This window comes from Megachile rotundata, chromosome 5, assembly GCF_050947335.1.
Source record: "Megachile rotundata isolate GNS110a chromosome 5, iyMegRotu1, whole genome shotgun sequence".
Taxonomy (NCBI): domain Eukaryota; kingdom Metazoa; phylum Arthropoda; class Insecta; order Hymenoptera; family Megachilidae; genus Megachile; species Megachile rotundata.
The window spans coordinates 13,223,429-13,247,531 of NC_134987.1; the positions used below are offsets into that span (position 1 = coordinate 13,223,429).

Genomic DNA, 24,103 nt, shown 5'->3' on the forward strand with positions numbered 1-24,103 from the left:
GAAAGAAATTAAGCGGACAGAATAACGATGTAAGCCGACCGACACGAGCTTTCGCGCGGCGGAGGAACACGCAGGAAAGGTTAATGCGACCCGGGGATGCTTCGAGGTCGAAGACGAAGGGTCGAAACTGCTAGTACCCGTTATTAGAAATGAAATGGGTAAGATATATCGTTGTGTTATTGGTAACATAGGGTCGTGAGTACGCTCTATTTGCATAAAATCTCTTTTACACGCGAGGTCTCAGCAGGTCACGGCGCATTATGCGGTCCTTGCAATGCGCGCGCGTCGCACCACTCAATTTAATCCCCAACTATTCACACCACGAGTATTCTGCTCCTGCTTCCTCGAAATCGTGACTTGACCTGCCAATCTGATCCGAATATCTCTCAGGATCTCCGACGCGGTGCTTTCGAGGAGGGACATCTTTTAAACGGCGCGCAACAAGCCAGCAAACTGTATTTCATAGGCAAAATTCATAACAATCAACTTGCTTAACACTCAGCGACGGGTTGTTTTTTCTCTTTCTCGGTTTCCGGCCATTTTTTAGGAGAATTGAATAAACATGTATGTATGGTTTTGAAGCGTTGCGGTTTTATTAAATCAACACTATTTTTGATAAAATTTTGCAAAGTTATTTATTCACGTGTCTAGTTTTTGTCGGGGTGTGATATTTTATGAAACATTCATCCTTGTGAAGTGGAACCTGACAGAATTGACGTATATATCTTGTGAACTCTTTCGTGCCTCCCATTTTCACGGTTATGAAATTACTAAAAATTACTACCTGTAGAGCGAAATCGCGCGGTAGGTTCAACATATAGATACTGCGACTAATGGTAACACGAGAAACCAGTTTGCATAAAAGTGAAAAACGAACGTAGCTTAATAAAAATTCAAACAAAATCATCTTAGGGAGTCCATATTTATATCAAGCTACAACTAAATAATTTATGATATATATGAAATGTGAATATGATATTATGAAATATGAATAAACCAAATATGATTTATTAAAATATAAGTAAATTATTTATGATACGTCAAAGTATGAATAAATCATTCATAATATATGGAAACATAAATGAATCATGTAATCTGAGATTCTCTCTACCTATAGATTTCACGATTCGTGTTTACTTTGTAGATGTTAACGCATTATCATAAATGCATAAACATCTGCAGTCTGCTTACGAGTTGGCATCTCTAAGTAAAATATCTTCCGGTTCAAAATCGTAGAATCTACCGAGCAGTTAGATTTGCTGGCTTATGCAACCCGATTTTGCAGATGTTCTCAAGGATTTCGCGAAGCAGCAAAACGTAACGGAGAGTGAAAAAGAGTATTCAGAGAAAGGATAAACGGTTGCGTGTATATAGGGTGTTAAATAGGAACTATTGTACAAATTTCTAAAAGGAACTATTATCTCATAGAACATATTATATGAATCGAATCTTTTAATGGACATTAATAGAATGAATCATTTTTGAGACATAAACATTTCTATAAGCATCACGGTCAATTAACTGGCAAGCATCACGATCAATTAACTGGCCTCCTCATATGAGGCGTTCACTTCAGAGTTCATAAACAGCGCTCCTTTTAAACGTCATTGAGTTTTCGTACAGTCACCAATAAATTCTTGTATATTCAATCTGTAATTGCAACATTAGTAATCGTTGTGATAAAAATCATTTTTACATTTCATGTCATATTTTGATAAATTGCTATATGTAGCTATAAAGCTACACATACTGTATTAGATTACACATGTGATGTATAAGGTTCCACATCATGAAGCATGGCATTATTAAGTAATATAATGATTGAAACTAGTAAATTTGATATAGTTATTGCATTGATGAAGACTAGAATATACTATAAGACTATTTCATTCACATAACCGTATGACTATACATGATGTATTTGATTCCACATGTGATGTATAAGCTTCCACATCATGAAGCATGACATTACAATGTGTTATAATGATCGAAAGCAGTAAATTCAATATAGAGTTATTACATTAATGATGACTACAATATATCATAAGACTACTACATCCACATAAGTATACGACTACACATGTTGTATTAGATTACACATATGATTACACATATGATTACACATATGATTACACATATGATTACACACATGATTGCACATATGATTACACATAACGACGTACGGTAATGCATTACAATAATCACTGAAAATAATTGTACATTCAACACACTTATTAAAATAACGAAATAATAAAATGACGAAATGAAATTTCCTCAAAAAAGGTGCATAAATCATATCTTTCGCACAAAGTACACAATCTTCCGCGAGATCAAGCGAATATCGCCGGCGTATGAAACAATAACAGCATCAGTATCGCGCTTTGTGCAACGCATAAATATTGAATGGTTTTCTTTTAACACCCCGTAGAATCTGAAAAGGAGAGAAAGCCGAGAGGACACGGAGACCGAGAGGTAACTATGCAAATGCAAGAGTACATTTATCTCGGCACCACGCCCATGTATTTCCTGGGAGCTTCCGGACGCATTGTCGGGGGCGAATCGAATCCCCACACCGACCCTGCAACCCCCCATCCCTATCGTTTCCAACCCCTCTTTCATCTTTCTCGCGCGATATCAACCCTCTCTCTTTCTCTCCTCCCTGTTTCTGTTTCTCTTTATGCCTCTATCTCCGTCGATTCGCGTGTACGCGAATGCCACCACCCAGAGACCCGATACTCCGGAGATTTACGAGCAAACTAGCCCGGTCCCCAGGGCTAATAGACCGGCAAGTTATGGGCCAATTCAATTTAATTTCGAAAATAAACAACCGCCGACGGCGACGCTGGTCAATTTATTTGGAAATCCTGCGAGCGAATCGCGATACCAAGTACACAGGATGTCGTAGGTCAAGATCCGCGGCCGTTAGATCGCCTATGAGAAATGGTCACGCCGTAAATGAACGGGCAAGTATACTACTGGTGAAACGAATTCGTCAGTTTCAAGGTTTTATATTCGTTTTGTTGTTGAATTCTTTGATGGAGTCTACATTATGTAGTTTCAAATTTGTGAAATTCAAAATTGTTGTATTTACTAGTTTAGGAATTGCGGAGTTAGATTCAGGAATCTGGATATTCCCAAATTTCTGGGAATTTCACATGTCCCAAATTTCTAAATTCCCCAACTTTTCAAGTCTAAAATTTCAAATCTCCCATGTCCTAAATTTTCAAATCGCCAAATTTTCCAAATTCCCCTAGTTCCCCAAATTCCAAATTTCCCAAATCTCTAGCTTCCCATATACCACATATTCAAATTCCCCAAATTTTCTAAATTCTCCAAATCCCAAATTCACCAAATTCTCCAAATTCCAAGTTTCCCAAATCCCTAATCTCCCATATTTCAAATTTCCAAATTCTCTAAATTCCCCATATTCCCCAAATACCCCAAATTCCACAAATTCCTCAAATTCTCCAGCTTTCCAAATTCTCAAAATTCCCCAAATTCTCCAAATCTCAAATCACAAATCCCAAGTTTGCCAAATCCCTAATTTTCCATATCGCAAATTTCCAAATTCCCTAAATTCCCCAAATTCCCCAAATTTCAAGTTTCCCAAATCCCTAATCTCCCATATTCCAAATTTCCAAATTTTCTAAATTCCCCAAATTCCCCAAATACCCCAAATTCTCCAAATTCCAAGTTTCCCAAATCTCTAATCTCCCATATTCCAAATTTCCAAATTCTCTAAATTCCCCATATTCCCCAAATACCCCAAATTCCACAAATTCCTCAAATTCTCCAGCTTTCCAAATTCCCAAAATTCCCCAAATTCTTCAAATCTCAAATCACAAATCCCAAGTTTCCCAAATTCCTAAATTTCCATATCGCAAATTTCCAAATTCCCTAAATTCCCCAAATTCCCCAAATTTCAAGTTTCCCAAATCCCTAATCTCCCATATTCAAAATTTCCAAATTCTCTAAATTCCCCAAATTCCCCAAATTCCCCAAATTCCCCAAATACCCCAAATTCTCCAAATTCCAAGTTTCCCAAATCTCTAATCTCCCATATTCCAAATTTCCAAATTCTCTAAATTCTATAAATTCCCCAAATTCCCCAAATACCCCAAATTCCACAAATTCCTCAAATTCTCCAACTTTCCAAATTCCCAAAATTCCCCAAATTCTTCAAATCTCAAATCACAAATCCCAAGTTTCCCAAATTCCTAAATTTCCATATCGCAAATTTCCAAATTCCCTAAATTCCCTAAATTCCCTAAATTCCCTAAATTCTCCAAATTCTCCAAATTCTCCAAATTCCCCAAATTTCCCAATTTCCCCAAATTCCCCAACTTTCTCAAATCCCAAATTGCAAATTTCTGAATTTCTCAAATTCCAAATTTCAAAAATTCCTCCAAAATAGTCTACAAAACATCTCTGTCTCCACATCCCCACATGTGAAGCACACCACTGCTCTATATTCTTCATCCGGAACCTTCCCATCCCATCAATAGCCGAAATCAAAAGTAACAACTGGCAATTATACTTCGTCTTGCGACACGAGCAACACCATTATCAAAGGTCGACAATAATTCGCGGGACTAAATTGGTAACGTTAAATCAACCGTTCAACCGACCAACCAGACGTATATTTACGTGCAAATTGTCTATACTGGCAGCTGGCCAAACGTATTTTTACGGGTACGCCAACGCCGAACGCGTTCAAATAACTCTGCAACGAACGTATACCAGTTTCCATTGCCTTCGTGCTATTTTTCTTATTTTACCAAGAGAATCATGACCGTGTGTCGCTACTTCCGCCGGAATTTATCCAAAACTGTGCCAATTTTCCAATTTTGCGAACGCCGGAGTTGAAAATGAACGTCGCTTGTGGTTCGCGGTTGTGAACCGAAACATAAATCAGAAGATAAAGTATCTCTGCGCATAGTCGGGTTCATCCTTTCTGTATGAAAGTAATTGTTGAATTTTATGAGATGCTTGTTTTTGATGTCGAATTAATTCGAGGGCGCGGAAGTCGTTGAAATATTGTTACGAGTTCAATTGGTTAGTTGTTATTGTTTTGAATTGGTGACAAGTTTCTTTGGAACGTTATTGAACAGTAATTCTGGACAAGAAAGAGGTTTGAGCAACTGGTAATTAAATATGGAAGCAATGTTCAAGTTTTGTTTATGGAATATTTTGTTGATGCGATTGGTTTTTGGTTAGGAGTTTTGATTTCGTAAAATCGAAATTACTAATAAATAATTTTTGATTACATACTTGAAACAGAAAATATTGTCATAATGAAAATTGAAGAACATATACTCTTATAAAAAGAATAATAGGAGATTTTTAAGAAAATATTAAATTTTCATTTAGATAAAAATTGACACTAACGATTTATACAACACTCAATTTTTTTCTGAGGAGGAACAGACAACGTTTGCCAATAAAAATTGTCGCCATAGCGATTTAATTTCACGGGCAGCGAATGCACGAGAGTGCACAGAAGCCATAATAGAATTTCCATATTCCCGACATGTTATATACTTGAAAACAAACTCGAACTTGTATCGGTGAAATTGTTTTACACGTATAACGCATACTTGTACGTTAGGTGCTTGTACAATCCAATAGAACGTACGGTCTTTTAAATAAAAAATAAATATGTACATTCAAACAATTTTAATTTTTTAAACTTGTTGAAAGTTTCAAATTAATTAATGTTGTTCAAACTTTCAAATTATTGATTATCGAATTTTCAAATTAATTGTTTGGGGAAAACCTATTTCCCAAAATCTTCAGTTCTCCAAGTCACCAAATCCTAAAATTTCCAAATTGCCAATTTTCCAATTTTCCAAATTTCCAAATTTCCAATTTCCCAAGTCTCCACATTTCCAACTCTCCAAATTCCCAATTCTCAACTCTTCAAATTCCCAACTCTCCAAATTCTCAACTCTTCAAATTCCCAACTCTCCAAATTCCCAACTCTTCCAATTCTCAACTCTCCCATTTCCCAACTCTCCCAATTCCCAACTCACCCAATTCCCAACTCTTCAAATTCCCAACTCTCCAAATTCCCAAATCTCCCAATTCCCAACTCACCCAATTCCTAACTCTTCAAATTCCCAACTCTCCCAATTCCCAACTCACCCAATTCCCAACTCTCCCAATTCCCAACTATTCAAATTCCCAACTCTCCAAATTCCCAAATCTCCCAATTCCCAACTCACCCAATTCCTAACTCTTCAAATTCCCAACTCTCCCAATTCCCAACTCACTCAATTCCCAACTCTCCCAATTCCCAACTCTCCAAAATCCCAACTCTCCCAATTCCCAACTCTCCCAATTCCCAACTCTCCCAATTCCCAACTCTCCCAATTCCCAGCTCTTCAAATTCCCAACTCTCCAAATTCCCAACTCTCCAAATTTCTAAATTCCCATACCATTAATTCCCTAAATCCCTAGATATCCACACCATTAAATCCCCGAAATCCCACAATTGCTAAACCTCCAGATCCTCATACACCTACGTCTCCAAATTGAAAAATTACCAAATTCCTCCCCCAAATCTCTACCGCCCCAAATTCCTATCTCCCCAAACAAACCCTCAAATCCCAAACGCTCAAATCCATCTCTAAATTATCGAATCTCCCTAGAAATCCGTAAAAAAAAGAGCCTCGTAAAAATCAATCAGTGAAAAGCATCTTTCCGTCCGTTTGTCAGATTTTCCCTAGGGAAGTCGGATTTGCCGTCGACTGTACGTGGCACGTACGCGCGTAGAATCGTCTCGTGCGTTGTGTGGGTAAATATCCTCCGCCTGTAAATTCATCGTGCACTTCCACGGTACAATATCCGGTAGAAGAACGGAAAAGCGCGAGAGCACTCGTCGATGCTAACGTGTCGTCGCGAGTGTTGCAACACACAGCAATCCCCAGGAACTCGAACACGATATGTTGGCCGAACACCGCGCACGTAAACGCTTCTACACGCGAGGAAAATCCGCTTCCCGTAAACCCCGATCGGAGCCGAGCACGAAAAGGTTGCACCTTCGGTATTGTCGCACGGAAATGAAGCGTAATCGAGGCGGATGCGGACTTCTGCAGAGTAAAACTACCCTACATTCTACGTTTAGATATTGTTTAAAACCTTCAACGGTGAAACTCTTTGGGACATTGACTTCAAAATAAAGGACCTTTTATAGATATAACTAGATATAACCTTTTAACTAAGGGTTTATAAAGAACATGCTAAAATTAGAGGTAGAGGGGTGTGATATATAAACAAAATAATTTTTGCTAATATCAAATATAGGCTGTTGTTAATGTACAACTAAAAATTGAATACGTACATAAAAAAAATCATTTGAAATAGAATATTAATTCAGTAATAATATTGGGTTAAAGTTGGGTCAAATGTCTACATCATCAAATTTGTATATCTTTAAATATCTGTATTTTCAGCTCTATACATACATGTATAGGTATGTACATATGTGTATGTACATATGTATATGTACATATGTATGTATGCACACATTTCTATTATTCTTTTATACTTCAAATCTCTACATCCTCAAGTTTCTATACAGGGTGCCTCACAACTAGTAACTCCCTGAAATGGGTAATAGAGGACGTCATTCTGAACAAAATTTCCCTTTATAAAAATAAGGTTTGAAGCTTAGTTTCTGAATTATTAACATCTACAAATGTCTACATCCTCACATATGTATATATCCAAATATTCAAAATTTGTATACCTTCAAATCTCTATATCTTCAAGTTTCTATACAGGGTGCCTCACAACTAGTAACTCCCTGAAATGGGTAATAGAGGACGTCATTCTGAACAAAATTTCCCTTTATAAAAATAAGGTTTGAAGCTTAATTTTTGAATTATTAACATCTACAAGTGTCTACATCCTCACATATGTATATATCCAAATATTCAAAATTTGTATACCTTCAAATCTCTATATCTTCAAGTTTCTATACAGGGTGCCTCACAACTAGTAACTCCCTGAAATGGGTAATAGAGGACGTCACTCTGAACAAAATTTCCCTTTATAAAAATAAGGTTTGAAGCTTAGTTTTTGAATTATTAACATCTACAAATGTCTACATCCTCACATATGTATATATCCAAATATTCAAAATTTGTATACCTTCAAATCTCTATATCTTCAAGTTTCTATACAGGGTGCCTCACAACTAGTAACTCTCTGAAATGGGTAATAGAGGACGCCATTCTGAACAAAATTTCCCTTTATAAAAATAGGGTTTGAAGCTTAATTTTTGAATTATTAACATCTACAAATGTGTACATCCTCAAATTTACATATATCCAAATATTCCATATTCATGTACATATATCTTCATATCGAAATTTCTCTACATGTCAAAATCCTAGTAACCACTATCACATCCAACCGTAAATTTTCTATCAAACCAGTTAATTTTCCATGACACCCATTGTTGGAATATCTAGGTTCAAAATACAAGTCGAGTGTCGTAGCATTGTAAATGTTTCTTTATTGCCTGACAGTCCTCAGGTCAAGAAATTGAAGGCCTGCAGTTTCTCACTGCGGAGTGGGCCAAGTAATAAACAAGCACATGGGCACTCTGAGTTTTTCTTTCTATAGGACCCAACAATGGTGTTTCTTTTCAAAACTTTCTTTTTCGTTTTCACTTCAGTTCTAGCTTTCGTACAGTACAGACATCCTCCGTGATCATAGTAGAAAATAAAGTTCAGTTTAACGTTGATTTCGTGTGTACAATTTATTATAAACTCTATAAAACCATATCCTATTTCCATTACCCATTTCCATTATTTTATTTTCACAATCAGCTTCATAAATGTACACACAACTGGCTCCATAAATGTACTATCACATTCTAGACTTAGTGTACTCTTCTCCCTTTTATTTCTCCTTTCATTAGTCCATTCGTAGATACATATCACGAGACTTGTTTTCAGTATCAGCTTTATGGTGAATTCTGTCTTAGAAACAGGTTTAAAAGGCGAGCTTTCAGTAACTGATAACAGCATAAACGACTGGAACGCATCGTTAACGTGACTGTAAGCAATTTGAAACCGCTTGATACGGTATATACATTTCTCATACATGGTAGACGGTTTGTTTACACGGTGATTTGTTTGCATCAGATGTAACAGTAGCTACGTTTCCGTAAATGTTTGTTTGTACTGTCTCAACAAGCTAGCACGATGCCGGCTACGGATAAGAGCGTCTTCGTAACCCGCTTCGTTGCACCAAACAACCAAGATACTGAAGGGAAATGTATGGGTACAGCGTGAGAAACATATGTGATAAACACGTACATGACGTTGTTGGTTTCATCGAGAAAAACAATGTGAAAGAAGAAGACAACTGTTTATTCAGTTCTTGACATTGAGTTGAAATATTTTTTAATTTGTTGTTTTTCAAAATTGGGGATTTTTTGGGTCGATGTTTTTAAATTTGGAGAATTGAGTGCAGGGGTTATTTGTAGGGGTTGAAAATTTGGAAATTTGAGGATTCAGGAATTTTTGAATTTGGAATACTTTTAATTTGATATTTTAGGGTTTCGGAACTTGGAGAGTTAGGAACTTCGGGTGATAGGAGTTTAGGAATTTAAGAATTTAAGAATTTAAGAATTTAAGAATTTAAGAATTTAAGAATTTAAGAATTTAAGAATTTAAGAATTTAGGAATTTAAGAATCTGAAAATCTAAAAATCTAAAAATCTAAAAATCTAAAAATCTAAAAATCTAAAAATCTAAAAATCTAAAAATCTAAAAATCTAAAAATCTAAAAATCTAAAAATCTAAAAATCTAACAACCTAGAATTCTAGAAATCTAAGAATCTAAAATTTATAAATATAAAAAACTAGTAAAAATGCTTAAAGTTTTCCTTGCCAACATCACATCCGTTAATAAATAAATTACCTCTCAAGCTATAACAATCAATTCATTGTTACCAAACGCATGAATGATCGAGTTAAATAAATTAGACAGAGATTATTGGCGAAAATGACGTTTAATTGTATCGCATCTTTTGAAGTGGCACGAAACTGGGACGATTTTCACCAGTTTGAGTGCAATACGTCAATCATCGAGACATCTCGTGATTTTAAATCCGTAAAGTGGTTCTCGAACGTTCAATCAATGTCGAGAGTGCGTACCTATAATTATTATGAAACGTCAAATATCACGCTATTTTCCATCCACTTTGTTGTCCTTTGGTTCCCGTTACGGAAACGCGTAATGCACTATTAATAAATGAATTAAAAATGACTTTGTGTTTTTGGAGATTATGAACACTTTTTCAAATTTCCACATTCACTAATTCCCACATTTTTAAATTCACATATATCCACATCCCCACGTTCTCAAATTTCCGCATTCACTAATTCCCACATTTTTAAATTCACATATATCAAAGTCCCCACGTTCTCAAATTTCCACATTCACTAATTCCCACATTCTTAAATCCCCATATATCCAAATCCCCACGTTCTCAAATTTCCACATTCCCAAATCCTCACATTTGCAAATTTCCATATTTCCAAATCCCTAAACTTTCATATCCCATTATTCCCAAATTCCTATATTTCCAAATTCCCATATTCTCAAGTTCCTAAATTCCCAAATACCAAGACCTTGAATCCCCAAATCCCCAAGTACTCAAATTCCCAAATTCCCAAGTTCCTAAATCCCCTAACTCCAGACCCCCTAACCCTAAATCCCCAAATCTCAAATCCCAACTCCCCTAACCCTGAATCTCCTAACCCCAAAGCCTCAAATACCCAAATTCTCAAATTCCAATATCCCTAAATCCCCATACTCCGAATCCTCAAATCCCCAAATCCCCTAAACCTAAATTTCTATATCTGTAAATTCCCGTATCCCTAAATCCCCGTATTCCCAAATCCCCGGAACCCTAAATCCCCGAATCCCTAAATCCCCGTATCCCTAAATCTCCGTATTTCTAAATCCCCGGATCCCTAAATCCCCGTATCCCTAAATCCCCGAATCCCTAAATCCCCGTATCCCTAAATCCCCGTATCCCTAAATCCCCGTATCCCTAAATCCCCGTATCCCTAAATCCCCGTATCCCTAAATCTCCGTGTCTCTAATTCCCTGTATCCCTAAATCCTCTAACCCCAAATCCCTAAATCCCCAAATTCCCAAATTCCCAAATTCCCAAATTCCCAAATTCCCAAATTCCTAAATCCTCAAATCTCCAAATCCCCAAACCGTAAACCCCAAATTTCAAACCTTCATCCCCAAAATAAACGCAAAATTCAAAAACTCGCAAGCACCAACATTGTACTACCAAATTCACCGACATACAACATTCACTAGATTTGCACATGCATGCATAAATTACACGACGTGACAGAAACTCGGTTTTTTCGACGATCGTTTAGCATTTAGCTCGAACTATAATCTCTGGAGCATCCAAAGCATCCCTGCAAGATTACTTCCTCTTCCGCGTGGCGGAAAAACGCGTGCACGCGACGGCGAGCAAAATTTAACGGGTTTAAAATTCAGGTTAAAGCGTAAGTGAATTTCCCGAGAGACGTTGCTGCCAGTCCGGGAAAATATATGGAAATGACAAAGTTTTTCCACGCTCGTGCAGAGAGGTGGCGGCTCTATTTGAAAGGCAGATACGTCGTTGCATAGTCGAAAGAATAATTTTGCGCATCGTACCGACGCCTCGTGCCGGCGAGCTTTATTTTCGCGACGTCGAACCGTACACGCTTCCCCAAACAACCATTTACCCGCGTTGTTACGCTTGTTTGCTACGTGTCTTCCGAAAACGAAACCTTTCAGTTACGATCGGCTTTCTATTATAACCAGACTTCCGGTACATTGTCTGTATTATTCTTTTTCAATAAAAAATACGGTAGATTCGCGGTATGGTACCGGAAACGATACTCTGAGGATCGGAGAGTCTTGGAAATGGCGGTATATTGAATTGCGTAGCCAATATTCCTTTTTCACATCGAAATTTGGTGAATTTTGGAGAGTGCTGGGAGCAAAATAGGATGGGATATTGGAATTTTTATATTTTCCATTTTTTAAAGGGTTCAAATCGTCAAATTTTTAAATTTCCAGATATAGAACTAGAAATACATGTTTTGGTACATGAATTTCGTGGTTTCCTAAATGGCTAAGTTCTTAAATTGCTTATTTTTTAAATTCTCAGATCTCTTTAATACACAAATTCTTAGATATTAAAATTTCACCATTTTCAAATTTTTAGATTCCCAAATTGCAACAATCCCAAATCCCTAGATTCCCAAATTTCTCCAATCCCAAATCCCTAGATTACCAAATTTTTCCAATACCAAATCCCTAGATTCCCAAATTTTTCCAATACCAAATCCTTAGATTCCCAAATTTTTCCAATACCAGATCCCTAGATTCCCAAATTTTTCCAATACCAAATTCCTAGATTCCTAAATTTCTCTAATACCAAATCCCTAGATTCCCAAACTTCTCAATTCCCAAGTCCCTAGATTCCCAAATTTCTCTAAGCCCAAATCCCTAGATTCCCAAACTTTTCCAATACCAAATCCCTAGATTCCTAAATTTCTCTAATACCAAATCCCTAGATTCCCAAACTTCTCAATTCCCAAATCCCTAGATTCCCAAATTTCTCCAATCCCAAATCCCTAGATTCCTAAATTTCTCCAATACCAAATCCCTAGATTCCCAAACTTCTCAATTCCCAAATCCCTAGATTCCTAAATTTCTCCAATCCCAAATCCCTAGATTCCTAAATTTCTCTAATACCAAATCCCTAGATTCCCAAACTTCACAATTCCCAAATCCCTAGATTCCAAATTTCTCCAATCCCAAATCCCTAGATTCCCATATTCCTCAAATCCAAAATCCCTGGATATTCCAGTTTCACTAACCCCAAATCCCTAGATAGTCAAACTTTCTCAATTATAGGTCTGTAGATTCTCTAATTACAAATTCTGAAATTCTGAAATTCTAAAATTCTAAAAATTCATAATTTCACAAAATTCCTAAAATTCACAAAATTCCTAAATTTCTAAATCTCCAATTTCCTAAATCGGTTTCAAAACGCATAGAAATATAGAATACATCGATATAACATATGTGGACTCGATAACATATGTACTCATATGATGCATATGAGTATGTATGTGATAGTGATAATGTACATCTAAGAAGGGTAAATAAGAATCAACTACATATCATTAAAATATTCTATAATTACAACTTATTATATATAAAAAATAGTCGCGCTGCACAATAATACTTAATCAGTGTTTCAGTCATTCATACATGATTCATTTCCCACTTGTTTATGCCGTATATAATCACAGTGGAGATACTACGCTAGTTCATCGTCATCGTACTACAATAGCGTTTATAAACGACAATAATTTAGTATCAATGTTTACATTTCTTCTCTGATTTGGTTTCTACGTTACATTCTATTCGTAATGTTTACGTTCATGCGTGTAAGTACTTATTTCACGCTGGAAACCATAACCTCATAACTCTAACTTCTCTTACTAAAAGAGTAGAAAAATACGGTGTTACATAATTTACTTAAATATTATGCACATTCTGTTACATAAATTTCAATTTTTGTTTAAGAACCGACATAAATATTCGTTTTATGTGATGAAAGTATAATACATAATAATTCTTGATGTTCTCTTTCCGAGAAGAAAATCAGTATGCTCGACGGTAGAGATTATGGTTAAGGAAAATGAGTGAGAGAATTACTATTTCACAGTAAAATTTTCCTTGGCTCTACAAACGACTTGCTTTAGTATTCCACCACATGCTTGCTTTAGTTATTTATGGGAGTAATGCTACTTTACCAATGTAAACTAACATGAGAATCGCGTGACCTTCGGAATACTGATCAGATCTAAACTTTGCATAATTATAGGACGCCTCAAAAATAATTCTGCGAAATCCTACTACCTTTTTGTAACGAGAGAAGAATTTACGTTTCAAGTTTTTCGAATTAATAATTAGATCAAGACTTACATTCATCAAAACTTAAATTCATCAACATTTACATTCATATGTAAATTCATATCATATTAAATTTAGCATGTATATTTTTTTTAAATTGATTGATTTCATATGAAATTTATTGTATGCATTATTTCATATTAAATTGGCTGAAGCTATTATTTCATGTTAAAGTGATTGATTGTTTACATTATCTTATATGAAATTGATTGTGCGTATTATTTCACGTTAAACTGACTGAGTATATTATTTTATATTAAATTGATTTTTCATATTGTTTTATGTTATATTGATTGTTTATATTATTTCATATTAAATTGATTTTTCATATTATTTTATCTTAAATTGATTCTTTATATTGTTTCATATTAAATCGATTTTTCATATTATTTTATCCTAAATTGATTGTTTATATTGTTTCATATTAAATTGATTATATATATTATTTCATATTAAATTGATTGTGCATATTATTTTATGTTAAATTGATTCTTTATATTATCTCATATTAAATTGATTATGTATACTATTTTATATAAACTTGATCATACATATTATTTTATATCAAACTGATTATTCATATCATATTATATTAAATTCATTATTTATACTACATTATATAATACTACATCACATTACGTTCATTTATAGAATACTATACAGGTAGCAAAATCCTCTATGAAATAGTGATAAAATACAATCTGTGCCATAAACCCATAAACACTTGAGGAACCTCGAATTGCCATAATAAACAACACAGATTTTACAAAAATATTTTTGAAGCCTCCAGTTCATCAAAGTCAATACCAAATTGACCCCAGCATTATACAATGCTCATAAATCTTATACCCAGCCATTTGCTTAATCATATAACCATCGCAGGTTGATCCAGTTACAACTGTCCCAGAAATCGGACACATCACTTATAAAATCTATCAAACTAAATTGCATTATCTAAACACACATTCGTTCAACTTTACACTCGTCATTCCAATAAAATCACTAATAGATTGAACTAAGTCAAATTGAGCAACGAAGAGATCACTGATAGATCGATACAATTTAATCTATACATTACGACTTTTATCTAAATGAATGTAACATTAATCGTATCACAGGTTAATCATCCAAACAGCCAAATTCCTTCAGCTTCAGCAACATGTTCGCCAAGATCTCAGAAATCTCATCACCGCCCATTTCCCGTAATACCAAAACCGATTTCTCGTAGTCCATTTGCATCATCTCTTCGGGGGACATAGTGTTCTTACCCATCACCATAGACAGGAAAAACGTGGAAATAAAGAAACCGAATATTCCCTTCTTCCTGTAGTCCTCATAAAAAGCCTGATACGAGTACTTCGCTAAATCTTCAACACCGCGTTCCTTCAGAACCTCGATCAAGGCATCGTGGTACACCTTCAGCACGTTGTCCAGCAGGTTCTTGTCAAGGTCCCTGGCGCAGTGTAGGCACAGCAACGTGGAGAGGTCGATGACGGGTGACCCATATCTCACGAGAGCAAAGTCTATGAGCATAGCCTTCAGCTGTCCGTTTTCCCGTTTAAAGAAAACGTTGTTCATCGTAAAATCGCCATGGCACAGCGTCGAGAGTGGTTCTTCCGGTCTGACGATATCCATCACCACGTTTCCGAAGACGTCCTCCCATTTGGCCTCGAGACGGTCGCAGAAAGTTTTGTCGTATCCTCGTCGCCGAAGATACTCCACCGCTCTGGTTGCAGTGCCGTTCATCATCACATTCATTTGGCTATCGTGCCTGTACCTGGACGGCCAGAGGTTGCTGACGATGTCGAAGAACCGGTCTGGCTGATGCTCCTTCATCGCATAACATTTTCCGTGGAACCTTGCGAGCGTCCGAAACGCAGCGTGCGTGTACTCTAACGGGATGTCGTATTTCCAGTGACTCAGACTGTAGCCTCGCGACTTGATGTTTTCAAGAACGAGTACAGAGTCCACGGGCGGCTTCTCTTCCGTATAGAAACATCGAGGCACTTCATCGTCCTCCTTGCTGTATTTCTCGTAGAACACAATCTCGTTGTGAAACTGAACGTCCGATTCTAACATTTCTCTGACGTAGTCCAGCGGCGAAGGCTTCTTCACGACCACGTCGATCTTTTCCTCGTTCATAGTGATGCGCACAAAGAACATGTTTGACAGGAAGAACGAATCGTCGGGCATCGAGAGTTCGTAGCTAACGTTGCTGACATTTTGTTTGAAACGCTCGGTCACTTTCTCGATCAGCGGGTCGAGGTGGACTCGACTTTCTGTTGTGGACTCGCACATGATGATACACAGATTTAGGGGAAAATTCACGAGCAGATTTGTCTCGTTGGCTGACAGCTGAGAACTGGAGGCGAGCTGGTTCACGAAGCAACAAGGCACTGCCATGACCAATTTACTGATATGGAGTGGGAGAAGCTGCGTTTGATACGGGGACTGCTCGCTACGATGAACCTAATGGAAAGTACGTGCCATTGATATACTCGGTGTCCTTTGTCGAACAAACTTTACTTGTTCGATGACTATTGACATTGACTCTTAGTCAATTCTGTTAGAATAAGTATATGATCTTATTGGAAATTTGTGACTGGTAAAATTGTGTTGTAGACCTGGACATTTAAAGTGAATAGACTTGGAGTTTATGCAAAATGTATTCTAGCATGAATCTACTTTAGACTTCAAGTTTATGTTGACTATATTTTAGTATAGATTAACCTAGACTCTGTGTTTACTTGTTTGATGACTATTTATTATTAGTCAATTCTGTTAGAATAAGAATATGATCTTATTGGAAATTTGTGACTGGTAAAATTGTCTTGTAGAGCTGGACATTTAAAGTGAATAGACTTGGAGTTTATGCAAAATGTATTCTAGCATGAGTCTACTTTAAACTGAAGTTTATGTTGACTATATTTTAGTATAGATTAACCTAGACTCTGTGTTTACTTGTTTGATGACTATTTATTATTAGTCAATTCTGTGAGTCAGAATAAGAATATGATGTTACTGAATATTTGTGATTGGTATTTTCTTATAGACCTGGACATTTGAAGTGTCTAGACTGGAGTTTATGTAAAATATATTCTAGCATGAGTCCACTTTAAACTTGAAGTTTATGTAGACTATATTTTAGTATAGTAACCCAGACTCAAAGTTTATGTAGACTAAATTCTAGTCTAAGTTTATAGACTTTATTGAAGCTAACGTTATGTGTAGTTCATATTTGTGTATACATACATATATACCCAAAGTCCACATCTGAAGTCCATATAATGTAAAGTTTGAATGATATTCAAATTAAATGTAATTAATGAACAAGACACAAAATGATATGAAATGGTGAAAATATTTATTACAAAGAAATTTCACAACGTAATTTGCTTGAATATTGATTTCATACAACATTGCAGCACATTTTAATTAATATATTATTGTGTAAACTGAAGCGAAGCTTCCATAATTGAGTGATTTATGAAAGATGTATTAACAACATTAAAGTGTCGACGCAGTACATTGTCGAAAATGAAAATATTAAAAGTTGCTTTTACATGAAGCATCGTTTATGCGAAGGTTTGTCAATAACTCAATAATTCTCGTTAATAACTGAAATTTTCAAGTAAATGTAATTTGTCGATAAATATTGATAGTGTCGACGATATTTCAGCATTGTCGATAACTATTGAGTACCCTGAAATATTGATAATGTGTATTGATTATCCGAGGTCTTCGTGAATTCGCTTTTATCGATGACATAGTAACGGACGCTGTAATTATTGTGCAATCATCGTTGCGAGTATTGGAGTTGCGGAAGATTGTATAACGGTGGAAAATGATCGCAGGAACTCGTAATTAGGTCGTTTTATTTTTGCATTCGTTTATGACGTGTTTGATTCAATGAACATGTTCGAACGGTGTGTGGACGTTGTTGTTACGTGAGGATATTTTATTTTATTTACTGCAATGGAATTTGTAGATTTCTAGGTTTATAGGTTTCTGGATTTTTAGACTACTGAATTATTAGTTGCTAAGATTTCTAGATTTCTGTGTGTGCAAATTTCTACGCATACTAATTCCTTCGCCTCCAAATTTCTATGTCCCCAAATTTCTACATCTTCAAATTTCTATATCTCTAAATTCCGACGTCCCCAAATTTCTACATTCCCAAATTTCTATGATCCCAAATTTCTACATTCTCAAACTCCTACGCTTCCAACTTCCAACATCCCCCAAATCCCTACGTCTCCAAATTCCTACGTTCCCAAATTCCCACGACCCCCAATTCCTACGCTTCCAAATTCCTACGTCCCCAAATTTCTACATTTCCAAATTCCTACGCTTCCAACTTCCAACATCCCCAAATCCCTACGTCTCCAAATTCCTACGCCCCCAACTTCCTACGTCCCCAAATTCCTACGCCCCCAACTTCCTACGTCCCCAAATTCCTACGCCCCCAATTTCCTACGTCCCCAAATTCCCACGACCCCCAATTCCTACGCTTCCAAATTCCTACGTCCTCAAATTTCTACATTTCCAAATTCCTACGCTTCCAACTTCCAACATCCCCAAATCCCTACGTCTCCAAATTCCTACTCCCCCAACTTCCTACGTCCCCAAATTCCCACGACCCCTAATTCCTACGCTTCCAAATTCCTACGTCCCCAAATTTCTACATTTCCAAATTTCTACATTCCCAAATTCCGACGTCCCCAAACTTCTACATCCCCCAATTCCTATGTTTCAAAGTTCCTACGTCTCCAACTTCTTGCAACCCCAAATTCCTACGTTTTGAAATTCTGACGTTCCCCAATTCCTACGTTCCCAAATGCCTTCATCCCCAAATTTCCACGTCCACAACTTCCTGCATCCCCAAATTCCCACGTTCCGAACTTCGTACATTCCTAAATTCTTCTTCTTTTTCTTCTTCATAAGTGTTTAACGTCACGTCGACTACGTGGTCATTGGCGACGGCTATATGCTTGGCTACATTTCCAAAATTCCTAAATTTGAGATTTCACAATTTCCAAACTCCCAAATTCAGAATTTCAAAATCTCCAAATGCACTCACTTAAATGTTCACAAATAAATTAAACTTCTAATAATTTGCAAATATCTCATCCCAAACATCTGATCACTTACCTTTGATCTCCTTTGATTTCCTTCTTTGATATAAAAAATATACGTGCAACGTTACAATAAGGCCACCCGGTAAATGCACGTCGTAATCAACCAATCTCATTGACATAAACGATCAAGTTAATGAAGGGAAACCACCGTTCCTCGCAGGTACACAAAAAGAAAATATTTATCTGGACAGTGACGTATCGTGACTTTGTACGAGAAGGGTTTGATAGAAAGCTTGATCACCGCCTGTTCCTGAAGCAATTTTTTCCCTTGCGTGATGTACAATGTACACGTTAAACTATGCCTGTAGCTTCTGTTATTGAATCATCCGTCAACTGTCGCACAAGAATTGAGTTTGAAGTACACGCATTTACTTATTACGACGTTAATTCTTTGACATCGTGCGCGTAGTCAGAAAAAGGCGAGTCTAGTAATTGCATTAAAAATTATAAAATGTAGTGTATTATTTTTAATACTTCATAAGAACGCAAATAAAAATCTGAATTAGGTAATGAAATTTAATTAAACATTACATTGTGATTTAGTGTAATATTGAGGATAAATGGTGTATTTGAAGAAAGTTGAACACACTTTATACCAAGAAAAAATGGAAATGATGAATTTAACATTTTAAGGATGTACAAATATATATCTAAATTAACATGAACATTTATTTTGATACTCAGAGTTAACATCATAGATGAAGAATATGGAAAATACTGTATATTAATAGAGGATGAATAGATGCTGGAAAGATAATTGAGAGATGCTGAATAGATGATGAACAGATCATGAGTAGATGATGAACAGGTGATGAACAGGTGCTTAAAAGATAATGAATATGTACTGAATATATGATGAACAGATACTAAATACATAATGAATAACCAACGTGTAGATGACGAATTATCTACAATGAAACACTCTCAAAAATATACACATAGGTTGAGCTCCAATTAATTTAAACACAATGTGATTTACATTAAATGTATGTAATTTAACCTTGCAAACCAATATAGTGCTTGAAGATAATTAAAAATATTTTGCAACAATGAAAAATTGCAAAATTTATATATATTAGTGAGAACCACTGTCAGATAGTGCTGAGATCATTCATCCCAATGTTAGTATATAAACAACATGTTTATCCACACGTACGCCATATTTAGCGTTGATAATTGAATGTGTACTATAATATCGAGTTAGTGGCAACGAACTCATTATCCTACATATTTGTATCTATCTTTGTTTATAATTTATTTGCAGAGTATCGTTGTATATGTGTCACATGAAGGGTGAGTCACTCAGTGCAGATCGTTTTTAGTTATTTTACTTGTGTACTGATTGATAATTTTAGTTTTGTACGGTAGCTTTCATATGGTTAGGTTAGGTTATTTATTACTATTCATCACTCTGTATTACTCGCTTAGTTAGGTTAGGTATAATTTTTTCGCGAATTGGAAAGTGAAAGATTGTAGTCTTGTTGAAGATCTCATTGTGGAGTATTTTGAATTATTTTGAATTGAAGAGTAATTTGCAGAGTAAATATTCGATTAATATGTCAAACTTGTACAACATAAACAAAAAATATTAATAATATTAATACTAAAAATAGAATATAATATGTCTCAACAAATTTTTTAGTACAATAAGTACATCGCATACCAAATATAATTATTAAATTTAGCTTGCAAGTACACAAAAAAAAGTTTATCAACCTTGTTCGCACATAAGAGTCCTTCTCAGACAAAAGAAGGCTATATTTCTTTACAAATAATTGTATTTCCTAAACAAAAAAGAACTATACTTAATTCGGGCTAATGCCCATAGCAGTCGACGTCCACAATAATAAACAACATATACTTAATTATACCAAAAAGCAATACTTAACTATACTAAGATTGCATAAAATTGCATAATAAAAAACAATCACTCCTTATCGTACGAATATCTCCTTATCATCTCAGACTCGAGATCCCCTCTCCCACTTATAGATTTCTTTTATCATTACGAAATAATCTCAAAGTGTCACTCAATGTTTAGAAAGTGATTAGTATATTCTCATTCGGGAACATTTATGTTTGCCCCGTGCACATAATGTCTTGTCAATTTAGATGATTTACGAACGTCTGGAACTTAACGTTCTAAACAGTCCCGTCGACGAGCGTTCTCAATTATGTACTTTAAAAACACCAACGGGACATCGCTTAAAGCAGAATCGTTCTCCTTCTATCAACGATGTCGCGGTGCTTTTAATTCTGTGAGAAAACTTGCGGTAACTTGGTGCGATTAATCATCCACGGTTAGAGTTGTAACCTGTACAGGGAGTAAATTTGGATCTTTCTAGGGATAATGTGGTGAGATAGGAATGAGGGATGATTCACTGGATGATTCTTTTCAGACTTTTAAAATTTGAAGATTTGGGAGCTGGGAGAATGGGTGGCAATTTAGGGATCTTGAAAATTGGGGGTGTTGGAAATTTGAGGATCCAGAAATTTAGGGTTAAGGGGGATTGTCGAGATATAGGAATTTGGAGGTGTAAGTATTTAGGGATTTTTTGGAATTGGGAATGTAGAGATTTGGGGATTTTAGGATTTGGGGATCTTAGGATTTGGATATCTTAAAATTTGGAAATTTGGGGATTTGAGAATTTTAGAGTTTGGGGCTTTTGGGATTTGGGGATTTTAGGATTTGGGGATCTTAGGATTTGGGGATCTTAGGATTTGGGGATCTTAAAATTTGGAAATTTGGGGATTTGAGAATTTTAAAGTTTGGGGCTTTTGGGATTTGGAGATTTTAGAATTTGTGGATTTTAGGATTTGGGGATCTTAGGATTTGGGGATCTTAAAATTTGGAAATTTGGGGATTTGAGAATTTTAGAGTTTGGGGCTTTTGGGATTTGGGGATTTTAGAATTTGGGGATTTTAGGATTTGGGAATTTAGACGTTTGGAAATTTAGGGATTTAGGGGTCTAGAAATTTGATGATATAGGGATTTGGAAATTTTTAATTATAGAAATCTGGTAATTTGGGGGTTTATGTATTTGGGGATCTAGGGATTTAGAATTGTAGGAATTTAGGGATTTGTAGATCTAGAACTCTGATGATATTGGAATTTGGAGATTTGGGGGTTTATAAATTTGCGAACTTACAAATTCCAAAATTTAAGGGTCTAGAAATTTGATGACTCCAATCATTTACAATTTTCTGAATTCATAAGTTCAGAGCCTAGGAATTTACGAATCTACAAATTTACCAATTTGAGGTTTCAGAATTTTCACAATCACAAAATTTCAGAACCTTTGATAATAAAATTGAGGAACTAAAGAACTCTCTACTTTACATTCAAAAGAAACTGCACTGCACGCGATTGTATCGTGACTACTAATTTCCTCGTGTTATATAACCGCATGCAAATTTACCCAGTAAACCTCTGATCTATCGTGTTCTAATTACACTAGCAATTACACAAGAATATCGCAAAAAAGTGTGAGAAGCGCAAAAGCAATACGAGATCAGTAACGAGTAAAAAGCTAGAACAAGAAAAAGGGAATACCTTGAAGCAATCGAAATACCTAAGTAGCACCTCGACAACGTCAACAGGGACAACGGATACGACATCAATTCAATTTGGCACTGGGTCCTGCCGTTTCCTTCAAGGTGAATGGCTAATCAAACTACCCAATAAAAGGCGTCGATGCAAACTATATAAGTGACATCCGGTCTCGAACCTGCCACATTCAGGTCAACCTTAAATAAATAAACTGCACTGTACACGAAGCCTCTGTAATCGTGATGAAAATACGGAATCACAATGACTGGTAGAAAATGAATTGCGTGGGAAGATGAAATCGTGATCGGGTAAAATGAAGTCATGTAATTGGTACAACGATGACATGCAAATTTGCCTAATAAAATTATCGTGTTACAATCGTAAAATTCTTCGAGATAACTAGATTACTTTGAGGTAAGAGTGTACCGAGAGATTTATAGATAAAATGTAAAACTGAGAGAATCTAGGTTCTACGAGAGCTCTCCTAAAGAAGGAGACAAGATTTGAAAGTAAGAATGTATGAATAAAATATAAAAATGTAGTTTAGGGAGATGAGGAGTTAAATAAATGTGAAAATTGATCTCTTTTTAGAATGTTCTGAGAGAACTCCTCTTGAGTGCTTAGAAGAAGAAAGTATAGTATTACTTGTCACTTAGAAAGGTGCTGTTAGATGCAGAAAGTATCACTTAGTATGCAAAATATGGAGATAATCTAAGAAACAGACATTTCTATTTTTATCAAATATTTCTATGTTCATTTTTATTGCTTGTGTATCAACTGAATAGATATGTTTGTGTATTAAAACTGTAAATTAATTTTGAGAGAAGACTGTATTACACTTGAACTCTAATGGTAATAATCTCGATACTTTCAATAATCAGTCTTGATACTTTCCTACGCTCGGGGCTCCACGGGCGTGGCGGGAAATTACGAAGGAGCAGTACTCTTCTCTTTTCGTTTTCTTGAAAGTCTTGTGACTCTAATTTAAGTTTATAACGAGTATGCTTGTGTATCAGTACCGAGATCTAAAAGCAAGATATCGGGGTTTCACCATGCTTGGAGGAATACCTGTGATATACTATTGCTAAGGTATAATAAGATGTTCATACAATATACTGCTCGGGAAAATGCGTGTAATATACTGATACCGTAACATACTGAAAAAGGTTATAATAAAACTACAGGTAGTATAGAGGATTCTATAACATAGCCCAGATCCAATATTACTGAAATAACTCGCCCGCAAAATATAGTTTAAAAAATTAAAATTTCAAAAACTAAAAATAATATTACATAGCTTAAACAGTAGATATAATGAAAACATCCGATTAGTATATGTACCACATAATTTTTACTAATCGAAAAATGATCGAGCAAAACCGAAACGGATTAGT

At 35.7% G+C, this 24,103-nt stretch overlaps 2 protein-coding genes across 5 annotated transcripts in view; one reads left to right on the forward strand and one right to left on the reverse strand.

The window, feature by feature from the left end:
• Positions 1 to 24,103, forward strand: part of LOC100876978 (zwei Ig domain protein zig-8) — a 547,773-nt gene that overhangs the window by 275,433 nt on the left and 248,237 nt on the right. The gene's annotated exons all lie outside the window — the stretch shown is intronic.
• On the reverse strand, positions 13,221 to 16,471 carry LOC100878772 (uncharacterized). Its single transcript, XM_012281708.2, has one exon. The coding sequence runs from the start codon at positions 16,422 to 16,424 to the stop codon at positions 15,141 to 15,143; it is 1,284 nt and encodes a 427-aa protein (XP_012137098.2). The 5' UTR covers positions 16,425 to 16,471; the 3' UTR covers positions 13,221 to 15,140.

Bases quoted from the DNA above. Each gene is read 5' to 3' on its own strand.
- LOC100878772 (XM_012281708.2), bottom strand. From the start codon at position 16,424: ATGGCAGTGCCTTGTTGCTTCGTGAACCAGCTCGCCTCCAGTTCTCAG.